Source organism: Pan paniscus, chromosome 10 (genome assembly GCF_029289425.2).
Source record: "Pan paniscus chromosome 10, NHGRI_mPanPan1-v2.0_pri, whole genome shotgun sequence".
NCBI lineage: Eukaryota > Metazoa > Chordata > Mammalia > Primates > Hominidae > Pan > Pan paniscus.
In genome coordinates this window covers 104016341-104040087 of record NC_073259.2, presented here as the reverse complement: position 1 = coordinate 104040087, position 23747 = coordinate 104016341, and the positions used below count along the sequence as shown (strand labels likewise).

The following is a 23747-nucleotide window of genomic DNA, read 5'->3' as shown; positions in this document are numbered from 1 at the left end:
CACCTCCCTGCAAGCTGAAGGAGTGGGCTCCAGCCTTGGCCAGCCCAGAAAAGGGCTCCCACAGTGCAGTGGGGGGGCTGAAGGGCTCCTCAAATGCCACCAAAGTGGGAGCCCAGGCAGAGGAGGTGCCGAGAGCAAGCGAGGGCTCTGAGGACTGCCAGCATGCTGTCACCTCTCATGATGACAACAATGTGCAATGTTACCCTTAACCTTCCAGTGAGGGGCATTTTGAGTTGCTTTATATTGACTACAGCAAAGCCTCATTCATTCAGGCTCTATTAAACTGAAATTAGTGATCACTTGGAGAGTTAATCTTTACTTCTCAAATCATTTCTTACCAAGTTTGGTAATGCAGTTGTGATTATAAAGATGATCGAAACACTTAAAAAGATTTCAAATCAACTTACATGGCTTTTAAAAACACCCATTTATATGTAAATAATTATCAAGTCTTTACAAATAATTTTGTAATTTCCTAAAAACTCTAATAGACAACACTGCTGATCTACTTCCAGGCTGAAAGGAAACAACAACAATAAGAGCGACAGCAAACATTTATTGAGAGCTGTAAAATGTGTTTCACCCAATTGTAATGTAAAGAATCAAAAATTTTAAAAAATTTCCAAAAAAATTACATGATTGTAGTTGGTAAAAATGCACCCATTTCAGGAAGGCCCCTGTGCCTGTGTATAAATGATGTGTCTTGAACGCTGCTGGGAAGCTCTATTGCTGAGATTGAGAAGACCTTAGAAACGGAAGGACACTCTTCATCAGAGGACATTAATTCATTTGACAAGCATCTAGAAAATGAACTACTTGGGGAAAGGAAATACTATTTGCTTAACAGAAGGCTATATTTTAGCTTCATTGGGGCGTATCACTTAGATTTCTTTCGATCCCTCAATGTTCACTAAATATAGTTTAAAAACCAAGATGTGAAATACAGACACAAAATGGAAATTTTAAGCCAAGCCTACTTTTCCCCACAAAGGCATTTTTGTGATACCCCACCATATTAATCTACAGAATATTTGTAACCAATATTTGTGAACTAATTGGATGTTTTGTGATTTTAATCACAATAGGTTTACCTGTTTATATGTCAAATGCATGTGTTAAATGAAAATAAATCTATCCCTTGGGTTTTTTGAGTGACTTAAAAAGACATTGAAGTACATTTAGGTTTAAGTGATATAATTCTTGTAAATATTAAGGTGTTTTAACTTTTAATATAACTATATTGACTTATTTCATATAGTCAAAAAGTCTTCTCTTTTCAAATCTATCATGTTTTATAGATGAGTTTTCCTTTAGCTATAACATATTCAATTAATTCATGATGGCCTCCGAACTGGTAAATCAAATGCTCCCATCTAGAAAAAAAAAAACAACAACAAATATTACTTCAATGTGTGCAAGTAAAAATTATTACTTTATCAATAAATGCTAATTTTAAAATGCATTCCCTACACATTTATTTACACCCAGTCAATGGTATTTGGGCTTTCTAAAAAACAGTATATAACTAACTGGTCTATGGTAAATCAAACATTGTTTAATAATATCATTTAAGTACTTGATCTTAAAATATTTGCTTCATTAAATGATACATAAATGTCACCATCAGCATTATATTCAATACAGGGAGTGGTTTCTGATCATGGAGAGAATTTTAAAGCAGGTGTCTCTGGAGGACTTGAGGTCCAAGGGCTGCAATGGGCTCGTAAGAGTCAAGTAGCCATAGGATTTACAACTTGTAGGTCTAGAACAGTAAAACCCTGATATGGTTTGCTGCTATGTGCCCACCCAAATCTCATTTTGAATTGTAGCTTCCATAATTCCCACATTGTGGGAGGGACCCAGTGGGAGGTAATTGAATCATGGGAGTGGGTCTTTCCCATGCTGTTCTCATGATAGTGAATAAATCTCACACGCTTTGATGTTTTTATGAATGGGAGTTCCCCTGCACACGCTCTCTTGCCTGCTGCCATTTAAGACATGACATTGCTCCTCCTTTGCTTTCCGCCATGATTGTGAGGCCTCCCCAGCCATGTAGAAGTGTGAGCCAATTAAATCTCTTTCCTTTATAAATTACCCAGTCTCGGTATGTCTTTATTAGCAGTGTGATAACAGACTAATATCACACTGGAGGCCCAGGTGGCAACAGACTATGGGTGGGTGAGTGATAAGTCACCAGGAACAGGAAAACTAAGTTTAAGCTTTTGGGATCCAGTCGGCATGAGAAATCAGAGAGGGAATGAATCAGAACCAAGGTGAGAAGCCAGAGTTGGGAGCAAGTTGAAAATCAGAAGCCGAGCAGAAAAACACAAACACATGCCAGAGGGCAAAACCCGGCCAAAGTCCAGGTAAACAGAGCAGAAATCTGGAAATCTACGAAAGATACCAGACAGATGAAGAGATCTTGAAAACTTGGTCTACCCTGTTGTTTAGGGTCTGTCAGTAGATTTGCTCTTTGGAAAGGGATCAGGATAGAGGGGACTGGATAGTGTCTGAGTCCAGACAGAGTCTGACATTAATAATTAGTGGAAAAGGGATTTAGGCCTTATCTGCATACTTCAGTGGGCATAATATAAAAGAGCTAAGTTGAAGCACACTCACCGGGATGAATTGATGATAATGAGATCTCCCTGTTTGCCAACTTCCAACGATCCGTGTGTGTGAGACTTTCCCAGTGCATAAGCTGCATTGATGGTGGCAGCGGCCAAGGCCTCAGGCATGGACATTCTCATGTTTACACAGGCCAGATGCATGACCATTGGCTAAGGCAGGAAGAGAAAAGTGTTGGAGGAAAGTGACATATGGCAACTGCAATTTAAAACATTTCTCAACACAGCAAAACAAATAGAGGCAGTTAAAGGTATAGGAGGAATTGGCTCAGTTGCAATGGGAAAAATCTAAGTTTATACATAAAGATTCTTAGACTTTGGAAAAGATTACTTTATTATAGGGATTGCGTATTTAATATTTATTGACAACTTTTCAAGACCACTTACTGCACACAATGAAGTTCACTTCCACACTTACTAAGACCTCTTGGAGTTTATGCTATTCTCTGGAGAAAGGAAATGGGTTACTGTAAAACTACAATACTCAAAGCTGAATCAGAAAATAATGCATGTAGAAGCTTCTCTCCTCTCTCTATGCCTGCAGGCATTTATGTGGGACAGAAAAATCCAATTACACTGCTGTCTACCCCTTTTTTTCTTGTTTCACAGAAAAATATTTTTAGATTTTTTATACTGTTTTAGAAGCTAGTGAAATATTTTTAAATTATTTATATGCTTGGTAGATACTCTGCTCAGAAAGGCACATGAAAAAAATAATTACCATTGAAAAGCAATATGCATTGGGGTTGAAATCACTTCCCAGAGCAACTATTACTCCTTCATCTAACATCTTCCTGGCTCGAGGTTGTTTCAGTCTAAGGGGAGGAAAAAAATATGTCAGTCTCTAGAATGTGAACTTTTGTAGAATAGCTGTTCAGAACAGAAGAGAACTTGAGACAGTCAACGCCTTCATATTCTGGAAGAAGAAGCAGAAACTCAAGATTAAATGATTAGTGGTAGAGTTACATATATAATCCCAGGACTCCTGATTTTTATCATTCTGCTTTTGCAGTTACTTAGATATGACTAACATTTAATTAATGATTGTTTATCTCATCCATCTTTTTACATATTAAGGCATTCTTGCAAAGGGAGGAAAATATAACTTACAAATGGTTTTGGAATTTAATAAGCTTTTTGGTGACTCCCAAATTAAATAATAAATGCGGTTACACTATGCTTTTTTTTTTTTTTTTTTTTTTTTTTTGAGATGGAATCTCTGTCTCTTGCCCAGGCTGGAGTGCAGTGGCACGATCTCGGCTCACTCCAACTTCTACCTCCTGGGTTCAAGCAATTCTCCTGCCTCAGCCTCCCGAGTAGTTGGGACTACAGGCACCCGCCACCACGCCCAGCTAATTTTTGTATTTTTAGTAGAGATGGGGTTTCACCATGGTGGCCAGGCTGGTCTCAAACTCCTGACCTCAGGTGATCCACCCACCTTGGCCTCCCAAAGTGCTGGGATTACAGGCATGAGCCACTGTGCCCAGCCACAATATGCTATTTTTATTAGTTTCCATTTTGCAATTTCCTATTCACATCTCTCCCTTTGCCCTCTTTTTTTTTTTTTTTTTTTTTTTGCCTCAAACATCTCTGTAGGTCCTTTAAAATCTTGAAGGCCCAAGAATTTAGTGTGTAAAATGTTTATATTTCTTCCTGGATTAGGCATCCCCTTGACCTCCCTGGTGAAATATTCTTTATTCTTTAGGACATATCTCAAAAGTGTTACATCAAAAATAAACAAAGCCTAAAAGCTCATTAAAGCAATGAGGACAGATTTAATTTGGGAATAACTGCTGCAATAAAGAAAGAGTCCAGCAGAGATCATTCTCGCCCTAGAGTCACTCCCAGTCTGTGATCGATCATTTGTAGGACACTTAAAATGTTTTTCAACAACGTATGAGAGGAGGTGAGTGAAGCAGAGACAGAGAGTGAGGAAAGGGTACAGCTTCAAATGTCCCTGCAAGTCATTTGAATGGCCCTCCCCGCCTTCCATAAATACTTAGGGGTAAAAGAGGAAAAAGTGAGGCTGTAAAAGTATTAGGGCGCTCCATAAAAACCAAGGTGAATATTTCCTGCATACATTTAAATATTACATGCAAATATACATAAAATACATGATTAAAGCAAGCCCTTAAGTAGCATAAGGCAATGGTTATTCTGGAAATGAGAGTCAAGAGAGGGTTCAGGGGAGAGCAGGGGGCCCTGCTGGTCTCTCCTGATGCAGAGATCAGAAAAATACAGAAACGAGAAGCCAGAAAGCAGAGTGTGGCCTTCACTTCGACTGCCCCTGTGGTCCTAAACAGGAGGCTAAACCTGTCTGTGGCAATGGCAGATGACAGCTTCCGCTGGTATAGGAACAAAGTTCAGACTTTTAATGCTGAATTGCCCTCCAGTACCACAAAGTCTTAGGCTTTTGCTCCATGTCAAGAGATTCAAGACTAGTTAAAGAAAGGCCTTTTTTTTTTTTTTTTTAAGATGGAATCTCACTCACTCTGTTGCCCAGGCTGAAGTGCAGAGGTATGATCTTGGCTCCCTGCAACCTCTCCCTCCTGGGTTCAAGCAATTCTCCTGCCTCAGCCTCCCGAGTAGTTGGGACTACAGGCGTGCGCCACCATGCCCAGCTAAATTTGTATTTTAATAGAGACGGGGTTCCACCATGTTGGCCAGTCTGGTCTTGAACTCTTGGCCTCAAGTGATCTGCCCACCTCGGCTTCCCAAAAGTACTGGGATTACAGGCGTGAGCCACTGTGCCCAGCCGAAGAAAGCCTTTTCTTTCCAAAAAAATAAAAAACAAAAAACTTATTTCTTGGGTGGTGGAGACAAATATTGATTGATGACTTAGACTGATGACACTTGAAATGCATAAGACATTGGTCATACCAAGAACCGTTATTGATATTTCCTGATTATAGTCTACATTGTGTTTACTCTTTAAGAGAATAGTAATAATAATAAAAATGTATAATATCATACATGTGCATATAAAATCATAGTAGATTTGAGAAAAGCACTGAAGTATTCCTTTCTTCGCCCTTCTAAAAGTTACTCGGAGCCTGGTCTTACCTAACCTCAGTACAATTCATGTCTTGGGCTGGATAATTCTTTGTTTTGGGTAGCTGTTCTGTGCAATGAGGACTGTTTAGCAGCAACCCTGGCCTCTACCCACTAGATGCCGGTAGCATCCCCTAGTTGTGACAACTAGAAATGTCTCGAGATATTGCCAAATGTCCCCTGAGGGAAAAAATTACCCTGGGGTTGAGAACCACTGTCTTAACTGCAGAATCACTCCCCATGAAAAAGACCACATGTCCTAGCTACACAGAAAGCACCTAGTCCTAAGAGAAGATAAACTTCCTCTTGACTGCTGGCCTCCCAGACCACAAACTTGGATATCATATAAGTAAGTGGTACAATGGGAAGTGTCAGAAGACCTCAGATCTCATATTGGTTAGAATCAGAGCAACAGTAATAACAGATGAACTAAGTATATTCAATTCATAGACAGCATACAGCAAAATATCTGGGGAGATTTTACAAAATATATGTCTCCTCTTTCCTCCCACCCCCAGGATTCATAAAGATTTATGACAATTATGGTACCCACTAACATCCCTTTAGAAAACAGCTCATGCAGATTCTGAATACTGCTAAATATCTTTAACATCTTATGCATATATTTAAAAGTATAGCACCTATTTCATTATTCACTAATTATAAAAGTAATGCATAGTAATTCTTTTTAATTGGAAAATTCCAAAATCCATGAAAAAAAAGAAAAAGAAAAAGAAAGCACCATCCTCCTCAATAATCCTGCCACTCAAAGGCAATCTGGGTCTAAGTTCCTTCCTCAGAGAAATTCGTTTACGAACATCAGTCCAGGGTTGGCATCTTCATTAGCTGAGTTTTCTTCATCTGCATTTTTAAGGGATTTGTAAGGGCAATGAAATAATGTCTGGGCACTTTGGACATCTGTGTCTTCACAGCTTGTACTTGCAGCTCTTGGGTCTGGGGTGAGAAACGACCTTACCTCAGCATGTAGGCTGTGGTGGGCAGAAGGATGGCAGAGCACCTGGCCGTTGCCATGGCAACGATGCCTTCATCACTCACTTCTTCCAGGTGGCTGATTGCCTGCGCTCCCAGTTCAGCCCCAAGCTAAGGAGAATGGGCAGAGAGGGAAAGATTTAACAAATAGCAACAACGAATCCATGAAGTTCCATTAAATTGTTTTGTTTGTTTGTTATTTTTAAGACGAAGTCTTGCTCTGTAGCCAGGCTGGGTGCAGTAGTGCAATCTCAGCTCACTGCAACCTCCGCCTCCTGGGTTCAAGCAATTCTCCCGCCTCAGCCTCCCGAGCAGCTAGGGCCACAGGCGTGTGCCACCATGCCCAGCTAACTTTTGTATTTTTAGTAGAGATGGGGTTTCACCATGTTGGCCAGGATAGTCTGGATCTCTTGACCTCGTGATCCGCCTGCCTCGGACTCCCAAAGTGCTAGGATTACAGGCGTGAGCCACCGAGCGTGGCCTAAATTGTTTTTCCCATAAAGAGAAACAGCGTTTTATTATTAAGATTTCTTGCCAACCAACCGTTGTAAGCCCAATCCCCCAAATGGGTGAAGGGTTTGTAATGGGCACTCATTTGAAAATTAGCTAGTGGGCTACTTCAAAAACTATTCTTAAACACAAATCCTTCAGACATTTTCTGAAACAGAAAACTTTATGAATCTTATGGATCAGAGGTGAGATAAGGGGATCTAGAGCTATTTGGGAGAATTGGGAGGAATTGGTGTTTGCATGAAATGCGGTAGGTGAGGGAGAGGCAGCAGTCAAAATGATATCCAAGATTTTGACTTAAGCAACAGACAGGTGATGGCGTCATTTACTGAAGCAGAAAATGGGACAAGACTTGGAAGCAATACGAAGAGTTCAAGCTGGATATAAGCCAGTTAAGAGGCATGCAGGTGGGGTATCTATGTCTGTATTTATGCCCCAAGGGCTTGTTTATTTAGGTCTCAGGCTTTAGAGGAGAGAAGCCTAGACTCATGATTGTAGGGACTTTGTCTTACTGCTGAATTCTCAATGCCTAAAACAGTGCCTGGCACACAGTATTCATTCAAATATTTGTTGAAAGGATGAATAAGTGAATTAATTTGAGCAAAGGTATATGGATTTGAAAATCATCTTGTGGCTATTTTTGGTGTGCTGCACTAAAATGATTTGGATGCTGCCACAGAAAGATCTGAAAAGGTACAAGTGAAATTAATATACTGTGCTAGTGCGGCTTTGTGTGCCAAGCAAAATACTTTAGAAATTTAGTAAAAGAGATCACTGAGGTAATTCTTTTTCTTTTCTTTCCTTTTTTTTTGAGATGGAGTCTTGCTCTGTCCCCCAGGCTGGAGTGCAGTGGCATGATCTCGGCTCACTGCAACCTGTGCCTCCCAGTTTAAGCAATTCTCCTGCCTCAGCCTCCCGAGTAGCTGGGATTACAGGCGCGTGCCACCACGCTAATTTTTTGTATTTTTAGTAGATATGGGGTTTCACCGTGTTAGCCAGGCTGGTCTCAATCTCCTGACCTCGTGATCAACCCACCTTGGCCTCCCAAAGTGCTGGGATTACAGGCGTGAGCTACCGCGCCCAGCCAATTCTTTTGCTATTAATACTAATATCACCAGTGGATGATAATGAAAGTAAATCATCAGCAAAAAAGTAAGTTTTTAATAGAGGTCAGGGTTTTCAAGTCTCAACCAGACCAATCTGTACATTGTTCAAACAAATTTCCCCATTCAATATCTTCTCAGAGGGCTTTGAAGAAACTAATTAAGTTTCCCATAGCATGAATGTGCAAGAATGAATGTTGACGAGGGAAAAACTAAAAGTCAACCACACCTCAGCAGCCTTCATCGGGTGGAGTTCATCCCCATGGAAGTTAATCTGTAACCCTATATCTTTTCCACGTTGAAGAATCCTTCTGGTGGAATCGAGATCAAAGACACCTTTCTCACAAAATACGTCTATATTGTCCACGTGTATTTCCCCATTTCTGCCAAGTTCCTTCAGCTTTGGGAGGTGGTTATTGATGATGTCATCAGCAGCTTCAGTAGCAGTTTTTCCTCTGGGGAAGAAAATGAGATTGCCATGGGCAAATATTAAAAACAAAACACAAAAAGACAGGGTAATCTGGCACTTGAAGAACCTGAGGAGCAGTAGAGGTAAATGACTTCAAGCCTCAGAAAGGTAGAGAAAGACTCAAAGCTGCAACTATGGGCTCTTAACTATTGGGCCATGTCTACATAGTGGAGGTATTGACAAGACTTCTGTATGCACTGACCCTATGCACAGAGACTCAAATGGTTTATCCATTCTGGCATTCCTGTGTTAACTTTGGGGATGCCAGCAAGGCTACCTGGCTGAAAAGCTTAATTTGGCCGGGCACAGTGACTCATGCCTGTAATCCCAGCACTTTGGGAGGCCGAGATGGGCAGATCACTTGAGGTCAGGAGTTTGAGACCAGCCTGGCCAAAATGGCAAAACCCCGTCTCTACTAAAAATACAAAAATTATCGGGGCATGGTGGCATGCACCTGTAATCCCAGTTACTCAGGAGGCTGAGGCAAGAGAATTGCTTGAGCCAGGGAGGCGGAGGTTGCAGTGAGCCGAGATCGCACCACTGCACTCCAGCCTGGGTGACAGAGCAAGACTCCGCCTCAAAAAAAAAAAAAAAAAAAGCATAATCTTCCTGTCAAGGACACTCAGAGGGCATCCTGGATACTCCCCCTGATGACCCACCTGTGGTCCCCTTACCTGACCCCAGCTATCACCCTGCCTTTTTCTTCCTCCACAATGTTTCCTGAAGCACCTGCCTTAGCTTTCTGTCTCACTATCTGGGGATATGGGGGAGGAGGATAGTAGGAGGCTCTGAAATTCTCTCTAAAATTCTGGTGGAGTTGGGCATGGTACCTCATGCCTATAATCCCAGCAACTGGGGAGGCTGAGGCAAGAGGATTGCTTGAGCCCAGAAGTTTGAGGCTGCAGTGAGCTATGATTGCACCACTGCACTCCAGCATGGGCAGCAGAGCAAGACCCTGTCTCTAAAAAAAAATTAACAATAAGAAGAGTAGATAAAATAAAGTTCTGCAGTAGTTATATGTTAGAAAAGCCTGGGCTTTTAGAGTCTGGTAGACACAGAGCTCTACCACATGGTGGCCACGTAACTTAGGAGATGCTCTTTAGCTGTTATTTGAGCTCAGGCTTTACCAATGGGAATCCAGATGCAGACCTCAGAGGCTCATTGGCAGATGGAGAAAATTTCTGTGAAACTTCAGCCCTATATTTGGCACACAGAAGGCTCTCACTCAGCAAAACCATTTGGGTAGGTGGGTAGAGGTGGACTATGAGAGACAGGCACTTACGCAAGTTATTTCTTTTTTCTTTTTTTCTTTTCTTTTTTTTTTCTTCTTTTTTGAGACAGAGTTTTGCTCTTGTTGCCCAGGCTGGAGTGCAATGGCATGATCTCAGCTCACCGCAACTTCCACCTCCCGGGTTCAAGTGATTCTCTTGCCTCAGCCTCCCGAGTAGCTGGGATTACAGGCATGTGCCACCACGCCCAGCTAATTTTGTATTTTTAGTAGAGACAGGCTTTCTCCATGTTGATCAAGCTGGTCTCAAACTTCTGACCTCAGGTGATCCACCCGCCTCGGCCTCCCAAAGTGCTGGGATTACAGGCATGAGCCACCGTGCCCTGCCTGCGCAAGTTATTTTTAATTCTCAAGACAATCATATAGAATAGGGTGGCATTTAGTTCTGTTTCACAGATGAGTAATTCATGTTCAGAAAAGTTAAGTCATGACCTCAAAATCACCCAGCTGGAAGTAGCCAAGCTGGATTCAAACCCAGGTCTGGCATCACTTCAAACTGAGACTTTTCCACCATGCCACACTATCCTTTCTGCTGCAAAAGAAAACAGACTATTATACACTTTATATTCTGTTTGAAAAAAAATCTACTGTTTTCTATAGAGAATGTCTCAAGAGTCTCAGTGAAATTTTAAGCTTTAATAATTTCAGAAATATAAATGCTAAAAACTTACAACAAAGATCCTGGAAATATTAAATATTTATGTCTTTTCTACACAACTAGTTTTGTTAATTTTGAATAATAAATTTTAATGTTCCTTTTTTAGTTCCTCTGATTGAAGATAACATGAAGTTAATTTTTATTGATATTAAATATTTATATTTTTCCATTAAAAAGTGACTATAGCTAATAGTAATGTATTGTTTTCCTAAAAATTGTTAAAAAATAGATTTTAAGTGTTCTCACCACAAAAAGTGATAAGTATGTAAAGTAATGCATATATTAATTAGTTTGATTTAGCCATTTCACAAGGTATACATATTTTAAAACAACATGCTCTACATGATAAATATATTATTTGTCAATTAAAAAAAATATATATTTTTTGAGATAGAGTTTTGCTCTGTCACCCAGGCTGGAGTACAGTGGCACAATCTCGGCTCACTGCAACCTCCGCCTCCTGGGCTTAAGCGATTCTCGTGCCTCAGCCTCCTGAGTAGCTGGGATTACAGGCATGGGCCACCACGCCTGGCTAATTTTTGTATTTTTAGTAGAGATGGGGTTTCACCATGTTGGCCAGGTTGGTTTCAAACTCCTGAGCTCAAGCGATCCACCTGCCTTGGCCTCCCAAAGTGCTGGGATTACAGGTGTGAGCCACTGTGCCTGGCCTAAAAACGGAATTTATATTCCGAAGTTTACAAAATCAGATAAATGTAAAAGAAATTTAAACAATTAAATTTTTAAATAATGATTGTAAGTCTGTAGTATTATATTTATCTATCTAAGTTATCAATGTTTAAGACCACACTAAGACTTTGGAGGCACCTTATGCATGTTCAAGTCCTGGATTTCTTTTAGATAGTTCAATTGGCTGTTGGAACCATGAGCCTTCCTATTTAGAAATTCCAGGACCAAAAGGAACTCTGGACAAATAAAATGCAAGTGCAGAAAGGAACAGAGTTCTCTACAGTAAGGCCATGTAGGAGGAAATTTTAGATAAAGGGGAAGGCTAAAAATCATTTACAACAACAAAACAAAAATGTTTGCTGTTAAGAAAGCAAGCAGATGAACAAAAACGAACCCCTTTGAGTCACCTAGACCACAAGGTTTGAGCTACCTCCTAAAGAGTGTTACTATTAATTTCTAAAGTGCTTTTAGAAATGCTAATTAATTATCATGGGAAATTATTCAAATTAATATGTGTAATTTTAAACGACCTACACGGAGCCATTTCTTTGTCTTAACCCAAAGAGCTTGAAACATCTCTTCTATCATAATTAAAGGACTAGCAGACTGATGAGGCTAAGGGATCGCCTTCCTAAAACCGAGTCTGCGGGATGAGTGGCCATTAGAATCAGGTCTTTCCAAAGACTTCTATCCATCTCCCTGCAAGAGCTAAAGTGCTAATGCACCTCCACCCCCGGGGTTCGTTTTCAATGCTCTGAGTTAAACCCGGGTCCCCACTGGCTGAGATTACTTAGGCACTGAATGAGCCCCGCAGTAGGTAGCCGAGATGCCGATGTCCAGCTCCCGCCGGGCGCGCTCAATCACGCGCAGCATCTTGAGCTCGGTCTCCAGGTCGAGGCCATATCCACTCTTGCACTCCACCAGCGTGGTGCCAGCCCTCATCATGCACTGGAGCCGTTGCTGCAAGGAGCGGAACAGCTCCTCCTCTGAGGCTTGGCGCGTGCGCTCCACGGTAAAGTGGATCCCTCCTCCGGCCTGGTGAATTTCCATGTAGGTGGCTCCTGCCAACTGAACACACGCCTCACCCTTAGGCCAGCACATGCCAGGAAGTTGCAGGGAGGTCTGAAGAATCTACTTCCAGGGGCAATATTATATAATGATTAAGAAGCCATATGGCATGGGCACCAACCCATCAGATTAGAAAGGTGCTGGGATACACAGTCCTGGAAGCCCCTAGTCTGCCAGACACTGGATTGTGGGGAGCTCCGAAGGGGTCCTGGGAAGAGGCTGGAGTGGTAGAGATGGGAGATGTGGTGGGTGGCCTGTTGGGATCTTAGGGCAGTGAGGCCTGGCGCGGTGGCTCACGCCTGTAATCCCAACACTTTGGGAGGCCTAGGTGGGCAGATCACGAGGTCAGGAGTTCAAGAACAGCCTGACCAATATGGTGAAACCCCATTTCTACTAAAAATACAAAAATTAGCGGGGGCATGGTGGCACACGCCTGTAGCCCCAGCTACTCTGGAGGCTGAGACAGGAGAATCACTTGAACCCGGGAGGCGGAGGTTGCAGGGAGCTGAGATCGCACCACTGCACTCCAGCCTGGGTGACAGAGCGAGACTCTATCTCAAAAAACAAACAAACAAACAAAACAAAACAAAACAAAACTGGCACAGGAGTATTGCAATATTTTAACAAGTCAATCAACCCGCAATGTGTACTTGCTAAGTATCAGCCCTCCCTCCATCCCTCAGCTTGTTTGAGAAAACAAAGCTTAGGCAATTCAGGAGTTGCAGGGAACCCCATTGCAATTATTCAGATCTCCACTAAAGCGGCCCCAGGAAGTTTCCTTGTCTCAATATTTGGCCATCCGAATTTGGAGCTTGATCTTTGTCACTCAAAGAGGCTCTTTCTGGGGTCCCACTGGGCTCCAGTTACTCTGGGCAGCAAGGAGTGTGGTGCAGAGAAAGGATGCAGGCCTGGGGTCTCCTGGCCAGAGTTTTCATCTGGGTTCTGCCATCCTCCAGCTGGTGACGCTAGTCAACACTCTTCCCTTCTCTAGACCCAGCTTTCTCCATCTACATAATGAGAGGATTGGACTATAAATCTCTTTCTCCATCTATACAATGAGAGGATTGGACTGCTTTTGGCTCTGAAATTCTGTGATTTAATAAAACAATCTTAAAAACAGCTCTAGTTTGTTGAAGAAGGTACATGATAGCTGAAGAAAAGAATTTTTTTTTTCTTTTCCTGAAATAAGCCAGTTTAGCTGCTAGGAGGCACATCTCTTTTTTTCTTTTTTAAAAAACACATGTGAAAATCTCTCCAACCAGGGATTTAGGAGTTGGTTACAGCTAATATAGGACTAACACAGCTTACATTTTGTGATTCTTAATAAGTCTCAGTTTATAACAGAAAAATTAAGGTATTTTATTTTTGTGATTAGTAACATATTTTTCCAAGCTTTACTCCAATGAATGGCAATTTTCAAACTATTCCTTGGAGCCCTTTCAAAGGCTACTAGAGATAGCGATTTGGAATGGGAATGTGGGGAAGGAAAGAGAGGGAGACATTAGTGGGCAGGAATAGCCCTGTGTATAATACAATGATTTGGGGCAGTTATAAATAAGTTTTGTTGTCATTTGTTTCCCATACCCAAGCAAGTAAAAATATCCATTAAAAAATATGTTGACATATGTTGCAAAGCTTGATAGCCTACTAACTCTTCAGCAAAAGACTTCATATTTGTGCTTTATTTTGATTTGCCATGATTTGTTGCAGTTACCTTCATTGCAAATTCGTGAACTCTTTCACCAGCCCATACTGGATGTGTGTGTGCATCCACCAAACCTGTAATCAATAAATCAAGTTACCTTACAATTAAGAAATAGAGAGCACTTAGACAGCAGGCAAACAGCAGCACTACACCCTGCTGCTCTGGGGAAAGTGTGATAGTGGCCATCCATTTTGGAGGAGCATGAAAGGAAGAATTTGTCTGTCTGGTTCCCTTGATAGAGAGAAAAGAAGACTGCCCTGTTGCATGGTTGGTCTAGAAAGCTCTAATGAAGGAGGTGAAGCAACATGATGAAAATATCCCTTACAGAAATACAGCTCCTTTTGCTCAGTAAGTCCATGCTCACCAAATAAGCTTTTATTTTATTTTATTTTATTTATTTATTTATTTTTGAGAAAGGTTCTCACTCTGTCGCCCAGGCTGGAGTGCAGTGGCACACTCACAGCTCCCTACAGCCTTGACCTCCCAGGCTCAAGCAATCCTCCCACCTCAGCCTCCCTAGTAGCTGGGACTATAGCCATGCACCACCACACAAGCTAAAATTTGCCATGTTGCCCAGGTTGGTCTTGAACTCCTGGGCTTAAACGATCTGCCTGCCTCAGCCTCCAATGATCTGCCTGACTCAGCCTCCCAAAGTGCTGGGATTACAAGCATCAGCCACTACTCCTGGCCCAAATAAGCTTTGAAATTAGGTTGTCAAACCCCCTAGTTGGCAAAGCCATGTACCTTATCACAAGGAATAATCTGGATATGAAAACATAATACTACAATCCCCTCCCCCTGCAACTCTGAGAAGGGAAAATGTGAAATCAGAAAGATTAATCTATTTTCAAGAAAGAAATGTATTTTAATTAAGGAGAAACTGTAAAGCAATCACTTGAAACTTTTGTTTGTCCAGGTACAATTCAGTAAAGTGTGTCTTTCCAAAATGTTTTAGATGCCTTATGGATTAAATGACTCATTATTGGCTCTGATTGGACTAAAATCAAAAGCCCCTACTCAGATTGCTTTCTGCTATATTCCTCTTTTTCATAACATTTCACCCTGACTTTGTCTCCTGACCCTCAAGAATCATAAGGAAGGCTGGGCGTGGTGGCTCATGCCTATAATACCAGCACTTTGGGAGACCGAGATCAGCAGATCACTTGAGATCAGGAGTTCGAGACCAGGCTGACCAACATGGTGAAACCCTGTTGCTACTAAAAATACAAAAATTAGCCAGGCATGATGGTGCATGCCTGTAATCCAGCTACTTAGGAGACTGAGGCAAAAGAATTGCTTGAACCTGGGAGGTGGAGGTTGCAGTGAGCCAAGATCACACCACTGCACTCCAGCCTTGGTGACACAGTGAGACTGTCTCAAAATAAACAAACAAATGAAAACCCATCAGGTAGAAGCTCTGTCAGACGTGTACAATAAATATTTAAAAGTATAAAAATTTTATATAAAAAATATAAATATGAAGCCCTTTTGTTTGTGTAGAACTGAAAGTTTGTGAAACTTGTTTTGGATGATTATATGAAGCCATACAACATAATGTAGGAGATGATGGTTAATAAACTGATTCTGTTGTCAATCATTAAAGATACAAGTGAACTGCAGTGAAAGCTCTAGGATTTTTGTTTTTCTTTTTCTGCCCAGAGCTGGATCCTTTGTTTCACATCCTATACAAATTTAGAGTATTTCTAGTATTAGAGACAGCAGCTGCCTTGTTAGCCTCTCCTGTGCCATGGATTAATAAAGTTCTTTTGACTGTTTTTGAACCTAAACACAACACAGCTGGTTTCTATTCAGCATGTGAGTGGGAAGAAGTGGAGTTGAATGAATGGGCTTGATTCCTAGGTTGTCTGTTTCCTGTTTAGGAACCTTGGGTAACATATTTCACCCTTAGCCTTCAATTTTCTAATCTGTAAAGTTTAGATAATGATACCTCCCACACAGGGCAGTTATAAGGATTCAAGGTGAAACCATGTTTGAAAGCAGCTAGACATTCAATAATAGAAATTCAATACATGGAACGATGATTTTTTTTAAATATTATTTTGAGACTTTAAAATAAGCTGTTACTCTTCCTCTTTACATTTCAGGAGCAACTGTTAAAGCTACTTGTAGACCTTTACTGAAAAAGAGGTAAATACCTGGTAGAATACATTTCCCAGAGCAGTCAATTATTTCTTCAAAAGTTTCTCCAGAAAACTGTCTTTGAATAACATCAGCAGGACCAATAGCTTTTATAAATCCATCTCTGAAGAAAAATCAAGAAATAGTTATTAAATTTGGGGAAATCTTGTGAGAAATCTGATGAGTGACTTAAAATATGTTTTCAGATTCTTTGGTGTTAATTAGTCAACATTTACTGTGTTTCTATCTTGAACCTGAGTCTGGAAAAACGTCTCTAGCCACATTCAAGGCAACCATAAAAGACCCAGATTAGCCAAAGCCTCCTCAGCAAAATGAACAAAACTGGAGGAATCACATTACCTGACTTCAAATTATACTACAGAACTATAGTAACCAAAAGAGCATGGTACTGGCATAAAAAACAGACACATAGACCAGTGGAACAGAATAGTGAACCCAGAAATAAGTCCATACATCTACAGTGAGCTCATTTTCAGCAAAGATGCCAAGAACGTACATCAGGGAAAAGACAGTCTCTTCAATAAATGGTGCTAGGGAAACTGGCTATCCATATGCAAAAGAATGAAATCAAATCTAAATGGGTTAAAGACTGAAATCTAAGACCTTAAACTATGAAACTACTCAAAGAAGACCTTGGGAAAACTCTCCAGGACATTGGTTCAGGCAACAATTTCTTGAGGGATACCCCACAAGAACAGGCAACCAAGCCAAAAATGGACAAATGGGATCACTTCAAGTTAAAAGGCTTCTGTACAGCAAAGAAAATAATCAACAATGTGACGAGACAACCCACAGAATGGGAGAAAATAATTTGCACACCATCTAATTGACAAGGGATTAAAAACCAGAATATATAAGGAGCTCAAACAGCTCAATAGGAAAAAACCTAATAATCTGATTAAGAAATGGACAAAAGATCTGAATAGACATTTTTCAAAAGAAGAGATACAAATGGCAAACAGGTATATGAAAAGGTGCTCAACATCAATGATCATCAGAGAAATGCAAACAAAACCACAATGAGAGATCATCTTACCCCAGTTAAAATGGCTTTTATCCAAAAGACAGGCAATAAAAAATGCTGGCAAGAATGTGGAGAAAGAGGAACCCTTGTACACTGTTAGAAATGTAAATTAGTACAGCCACTATGGAGAGTATGAAAGTTCCTCAAAAACTAAAAATAGAGCTACCATATGATCCAGCAATCCCACTGGTAGATCTATATGCAAAAGAAAGGAAGTCAGTATATTAAAGAGATGTCTGCATCCCATGTTAATTGCAGCACTATTCACAATAGCCAAGATTTGGAAGTACACTAAGTGCCCACCCACAAATGAATGGATAAAGAAAATGTAATACATACACACAATGGAGTACTATTCAGCCATAAAAAAGAGTGAGATTCTGTCATTTGCAACAACATGGATAGAACTGGAGGATATTATGTTAAGTGAAACAAGCCAGGCACAGAAAGACACACTTGGCATATTCTCATTCATTTGTGGGAGCTAAAAATGAAAACAATTGAGCTTATGGAGATAGAGAGTAAAATGATGGTTACCAAAAGCTGGGAAGAATAGAAGGGGAGAGGAGAAAAATGGGGATTGTTAACGGCTAGAAAAATATGGTTAGATACAGTGAATAAGACCCAGTATTTGATATCACAACTGGGTGACTACAATCAGCAATAATATGTTGCACATTTTAGAATAACTGAGGGAGTATGATTGGAATGTTTGTAACACCAAGAAATGATGAATGCTTGAGATGATGGAAACCCCATTTACCCTGATATAATTATTACACATTGTACGACTGTTTAAAATAACTTATGTACCCCATATATATGTAACCATGAAAATTTACAATTAAAAAAACTTTAAACGTCAAATATATGTAGCAGACAATTGCCATTTGTTCCCCAAGATCAATGTTCCCTTTTTTTACACTAGTAGAGCCCTAAATTTTAGCTGGACACATGATGACCCAAAATACAGACTACATTTCCCCGCCTCCCACTAGCCAGGTGTGGCTATGAGACTAAGGTCTAGCCAGTAGGATTGTCTTCTCTTCCTATTCTTACTGGCTGGAATGCAGACACCATAACTAGAGATGGGGTGGCCATCTTGGGTCATGGAGTGAGTGTAAGAAAGTGGGCCATGCATGGGAGAGCAAGGCAGCAGGGGCCTGGCTCCTGAGGACCCCATGGAGTACTGCAATCAACTAGCCCTGCATTCGTATGTCTGGATTTTCACATAGGAGATAAATATACTTCCATCTTGTTTCAGCCACTATTAATTTAGGTCTTGGTCACTTACAACAAATTCGTGTTTCCAACATGGAGATTCAGGGCTATAAACCTGAGAGCTGGAATGTGTTGTGAAAAGCAGTTAGGATAAGGGATTCAGAACTGGGACAGAAGTGGTTGGGGTAACCTAACAAAATGTAAGACTGGAAGAGCAGAAGAAACTGGATGGAAAGAGAAGATGTTATGATAGGAAAAGAAATAATGATTGTGGGGGATTTGGGGAGGATAAACTTAGGGTGGAATAAGAAATTAAGTCTTGAAATAGAATTTAGTATCCTGATTAATACAATTCTTCATCACTAACAGCTTTTATCTGGCCCAGTTAGATAATCTACCTAGTGTGCAGCGAATCTGGTGGTGGAAAGGACCGGCAGGATTAGAAATTGACCCTTGAATGGGAAAGAACAAAGAGAATGCTCTTATGCAAAGAGTTAATGACTGACACTGCTTTAAGAGAGGTTGTTTTAACAAAGTCAAACCTAAGAAATAAATCTCTAACATTCTCCGTCTGTGCGGGAGGTGAATTTTGAGGGCACTAGGTCCTCTTCCTGACCCCACTAATCCCATGCTTATCTACCTTTCAACAGTGTGGTTCTCTCATTCATCGGTGGATGTACCTATGTTTGAACAAAGGCTTATGTTCCTTTGTTGAGGACATAATGAGGACAGTTATTGAAGGAAACCAACAAAAAGCATTCCCCCAAAAGTGTTTTTTTAAGGTAGTCATTAAAATTACAAAGATACATATTACTGCTATGGTGAGATTTTCACTATTTACGACTAAGTGAAAAAACCCGAATACAAAACAATATGCATAGCTTCCTTTTCTAAAGCATGCATTTTTATGTGATTCTATTTGCATAGGAAAACATCTGAAAGCAGAAGCACTAAATGTTGGTATTAGTTCACCTAATGATGGGGTTTGAGTGACTTTTTCCTTTTTGTTCATCTGTATTTTCTTTTCCTACAATGAACGTATATCACATATACTTTTTTAGGGGATACAAATAATAGGCACACGTGGTTTTATTTACTTTGTATTCTGAGAAGTTTAGGAAGAAAAATTCTGCAGAGTCTTCTGAAAGTAAAGCAAATTAGCAAGCAAGACCCTACTTTAGGAGTTAAAGTATAATTATAATGAAAACAGTAATGATGATGATTTAAGGAGGATGATGCTTCTTTGAGTGGCTCTCAGGGTGCTTTGTGAAAATTTAGAATTGGCACATACACTGTCTCAGTTTCTAAAACCTAAAAATTGGTCTTGTTTTATAGTAGATAAATCTGACACCTCTCCCGATCCTCCCATTGGTTCAGGCACCCCTCTGTGCAGTCTCTTATAATAAGCCTGCACGCACACATCTCTCTACCTTTGTGCTTACCATATTGTATTATAATTATCTTTTCATGTGTCTTGTTTCCCAGTAGACTTTGAGCTCTTTGAGGTCAGAACCAGTCTTAGTCATTTTTGCATCCTCTACACTGAGCACAATCTAACTACCCAGCACATATTTGTGAATGAATGAAAATGTCCTATTTTAGGTTCATTGTCCACCTGACAGTTTAATTGGCTTCTAGGAAGGAAAATATAACACCCACCAATTTTTCCTTCAACATTTTCCATTTTTGCCCCTCCTCTGAAGTGCTAAAACAAATGGTCCTTGTGTATGAATCTATATTTTAATTCCTGTTTGTTTTGTTCATTTAGACATTTTCATCTAGGTTTTAGCCTTTGGATGGGACAATTGTAAACTGGATGACAGTTTGTGCTTCTTTTCCACACCTGGGAGCCTCTTCAAGATTAACTACAATCTACACACACACACACACACACACACACACACACACACACACACAGAAAGAGAGAGAGAACTTAATTTAAGAATGAGATACCTTTAGAGACCTAAATGAATGAACACAATGGTGGAATTTACACCCTATGGCAGACAATCACTGAGATATTTATTTTTAGGAAGGGGGAGTTTCTGGTGTCCCTCAAACCATATTCTTTTCCAGGACTCATTTTATATATCTATAGCATATAGGGGATTAACTATTAGTTGATCTTACTGAGATTCATTCTAATCAGGACACACCATGGTATGTATATACTTGTTGAAAAAAAAAAAACACACCGTTAAAATCCATCTAATTCTGGGCTTTGAAATGGAACTTTCTTCCACTTCTCTGTGCTTTTAATCAGTACCCCTCTCCCTACACACACTCACACTCACAGCCTGTGTTCTTCTTGTCTACCAAAAGAAGAGCAGGATTAAGTTGTCCTTGAACACACAGGTTCTGCATAAGGGAAGTGATGTGAAAATTTAAGACAATCACCTAAATAATTCACCCTGAAAACACTTTTACCTTAAAATATTCAGATAATGAGGTGGGAGATATATATCAAAGCACCTCAAGTCACCAGATAATTATTCGAATTCTGTACTTGATTTTTGCACCAACCTAATGTATAAGACAGTGATGATAGTAAGTGAAAATAAAAACAGCACCATCCTGTACTGAGCTAATCATATTTGAATGGCAAAGTTCTCAATATTCTTGTAAATTTATTTCAATGTAATAAATCCAACAAACTCTGAGAACAATGTAGCAGACTCGAATGAAAAAGCCCCACCTTTCAGACCACAAGTCAGCTCCCTCCTTTTTCTTTCCCTACTTTTTGTGGTTTTGATGTGAACATAGAACATGTCTTGGAACCCAAGACTTCATGTTGGTGCATTAGTATCATTTTATTTATGTATTTATTTATTTTTGAGACAGAGTCTCTCTCTGTCACCCAGGCTGGAGTGCAGTGGCGAGATCTTGGCTCACTGCAACCTCCGCCTCCCGGGTTCAAGCGATTCTCTGCCTCAGCCTCCCGAGTAGCTGGGATTACAGATGTGTGCCGCCATACCCGGCCAATGTTTGTATTTTTAGTAGAGATGGGGTTTCACCATGTTGGCCAGGCTGGTCTCGAGCTCCCCACCTCAGGTGATCCACCTGCCTCAGCTTCCCAAAGTGCTGGGATTGCAGGCATGAGTCACTGTGCCTGGTAGCATTGATATAATTTTTATAAGATACTCCAGTCCCAACCCAGGTACATATTTTTCAACTTTCTAAGCAAAATTTTAAATAATATTTTCATAGTAAATTGGGAATGTTTTCATCCCTTAATTAAAAATAAACCAATCAGGCTGGGCGTGGTGGTTCACGCCTGTAATCTCAGCACTGGGAGGCCAAACCAGGTGGATGGCTTGAGCCCAGGAGTTCAAGACCAGCCTGGGCAACACAGTGAGACATTGTCTTTACAAAAAATACAAAAATTAGCCTGGCGTGGTGGCGTGCACCTGTAGTCCCAGCTGCTCGTCAAGCTGAGGTGGGAGGATGGCTTGAGCCTGGGAGGTGGAGATTGCAGTTGAGCCTGGGAGGTGGAGCCAAGATCATGCCACTGCACTCCAACCTGGGCAACAGAGCTAGAACCTGTCTCAAAAAAACAAAATATAGGCTGGACGCAGTGGCTCATGCGTCTCAAAAATAAATAAATAAATAAATAAATAAATAAAATTAAACCAACCCACAGTCCCTTAAAAGCTGGGCTCTTGCACAACCCTAAGCTGCCTCAGATAAGCCGTGGTCAGTTTGTGAGACTCATATCGTGTGCAGTTGTGGCCCCATGGCACCCTTTGGATTCAAATTCTCATCCAACTTCCCTTGCTACCCCAGGTCGCCCTCAAACTTTGTTCTTTTATTCATATCTGGCAGGAACCTCAGATGAGTAAGAGAAATATCTTGTTTTCTGATGGTCAAATCTTGATTTATTATCACTCAGGGCCATTATCGTCTAAATGTTCTCCGTGGTTCTAAAGCTTTAGTGTACGAGGTCACGGGGATGTGAAAGGTACTTTTGAAAAATTCAGGTCTCAGAACTCCAGCCCCAGTGATGCTGATTCTAAAATTCTAGGGATAGGGAGTGGGGGACACAGGTGGAATCAGAAATCTGCCGTAAGAATAAAATAACCACAGGCCACCCTGACAAAGGTGGTCTCCTGGCCTCCCTTTAAGAAGCACTGGGGAGGACCTCAACCCCTTCTGATGGTTGGACAGTGATATTTTACCAGCAGAGGCAGGACCCTGATGCGTTCCAATGGGGTGTTCCTCTCTGAGCTCTTTGGACGGAATGACAACCCCAAGCAGCAGAGCGTGTTAGCAACAAGTACCCCAAAGGCTGGCTTGCCCGTGTATCTCTGTGCAGGGACGCTTTCACGGCGTTGTTTCCCTCCAGAGTGCACAGTGAGAGGAAGAGCGGCCAGCTCCGCCCGTGGCGGTCCCCACCCTGCGCGCCCGGCCACTTACTTGCCCACCACCAGGCTGGCGCCTTCCAGCACCGCCAGGCTGCGCAGCGCATCCCGCGCCAGGAAGCGCTCGCCGCGGGCGCACACCAGCACCACTTGCTGCGCGTTCTCCAGCAGGAGGCTGTGGCCGCCTGCCATGTCGCCTCGCGCCGAGGGTCGCCGGGAGGCCACCGCGCTCGGGCCACCGGCAGGACTCAGTGGAGGACGAAAAGCCGCAGCCTGCGCTGTCCGGGGCTGGGAGGGTGGGGCGGGGGCGGGCGCTCGCAGCCGCTGCCCTTTGCTCGCCTCCCCCAACCACAGCAACGGGGCCGGTAATCGTTGCAAGAATGGCAACGAGTAATAAACCTGATGAGGAATCCTCTCTTTTTTGGTCGTCTTGTCCCGTCCCGAGTAAACGAGATGGAGACTAGTGTCCCTACTTTTCAGATAAGGAAACTTAAGCTTGGTCACCCCGAGAGATCAAAGTGAGCTGTGTGGATCACGTGGTTATGTGGAAGCGCGTCAAGGGTTGGCTGGGTGAGGGCACCCGGAGTGTTCGGGAGTGAGGGACCGGAACCTGGGGTAGAGCCCCGGAAGGGGGGCCATGGGGGAAACCTCTGCCCGGGGGGTTGGGGTGGGAGCCTGGAGATAGCGCTCCTGGAGAGGGCAGAGTAGGGGAAACCTCTGCCTAGGGTGCTGGGACGCGAGCCTGGAGGCAGAGCCCCGGGAGGGTACTGCGTGGAGGAAACATCTGCCCACAGGTTCTGGGGCGGGAGCCCGGGACGCGGAGGGCCG

The 23747-nt window shown here is 41.7% G+C and overlaps 2 protein-coding genes across 3 annotated transcripts in view; one reads left to right on the top strand and one right to left on the bottom strand.

The window, feature by feature from the left end:
- Window positions 1-488: 488 nt before the first annotated feature.
- AMDHD1 (amidohydrolase domain containing 1) lies at window positions 489-23713 on the bottom strand. Its single transcript, XM_003808246.4, has 9 exons — window positions 22975-23713; window positions 16313-16419; window positions 14166-14230; window positions 12174-12451; window positions 8511-8736; window positions 6655-6779; window positions 3349-3442; window positions 2620-2780; window positions 489-1373 (listed from the first exon to the last, which is right to left on the bottom strand). The coding sequence occupies exons 1-9, from the start codon at window positions 23109-23111 to the stop codon at window positions 1286-1288; spliced, it is 1281 nt and encodes a 426-aa protein (XP_003808294.2). The 5' UTR covers window positions 23112-23713; the 3' UTR covers window positions 489-1285.
- Window positions 23602-23747, top strand: part of CCDC38 (coiled-coil domain containing 38) — a 75186-nt gene continuing 75040 nt past the window's right edge. For both annotated transcript variants that reach the window (XM_063593578.1, XM_063593577.1), the window contains exon 1: window positions 23602-23713. The gene's annotated coding sequence lies outside the window, so the exon portion shown is untranslated. The remainder of the gene's footprint in view (window positions 23714-23747) is intronic.

What these genes read in the sequence shown, in the direction of transcription:
- AMDHD1 (XM_003808246.4), bottom strand. Translation starts at nt 23,111, where the DNA reads ATGGCAGGCGGCCACAGCCTCCTGCTGGAGAACGCGCAGCAAGTGGTG. An exon ending in ACCACAGCCTACATGCTGAG is followed by an intron (nt 3,443 to 6,654) that starts GTAAGGTCGTTT and finishes TCCTCCCCTTAG; the next exon opens with ACTGAAACAACCTCGAGCCA. An exon ending in ATTATCATCAATTCATCCCG is followed by an intron (nt 1,374 to 2,619) that starts GTGAGTGTGCTT and finishes TTTTTTTTCTAG; the next exon opens with ATGGGAGCATTTGATTTACC.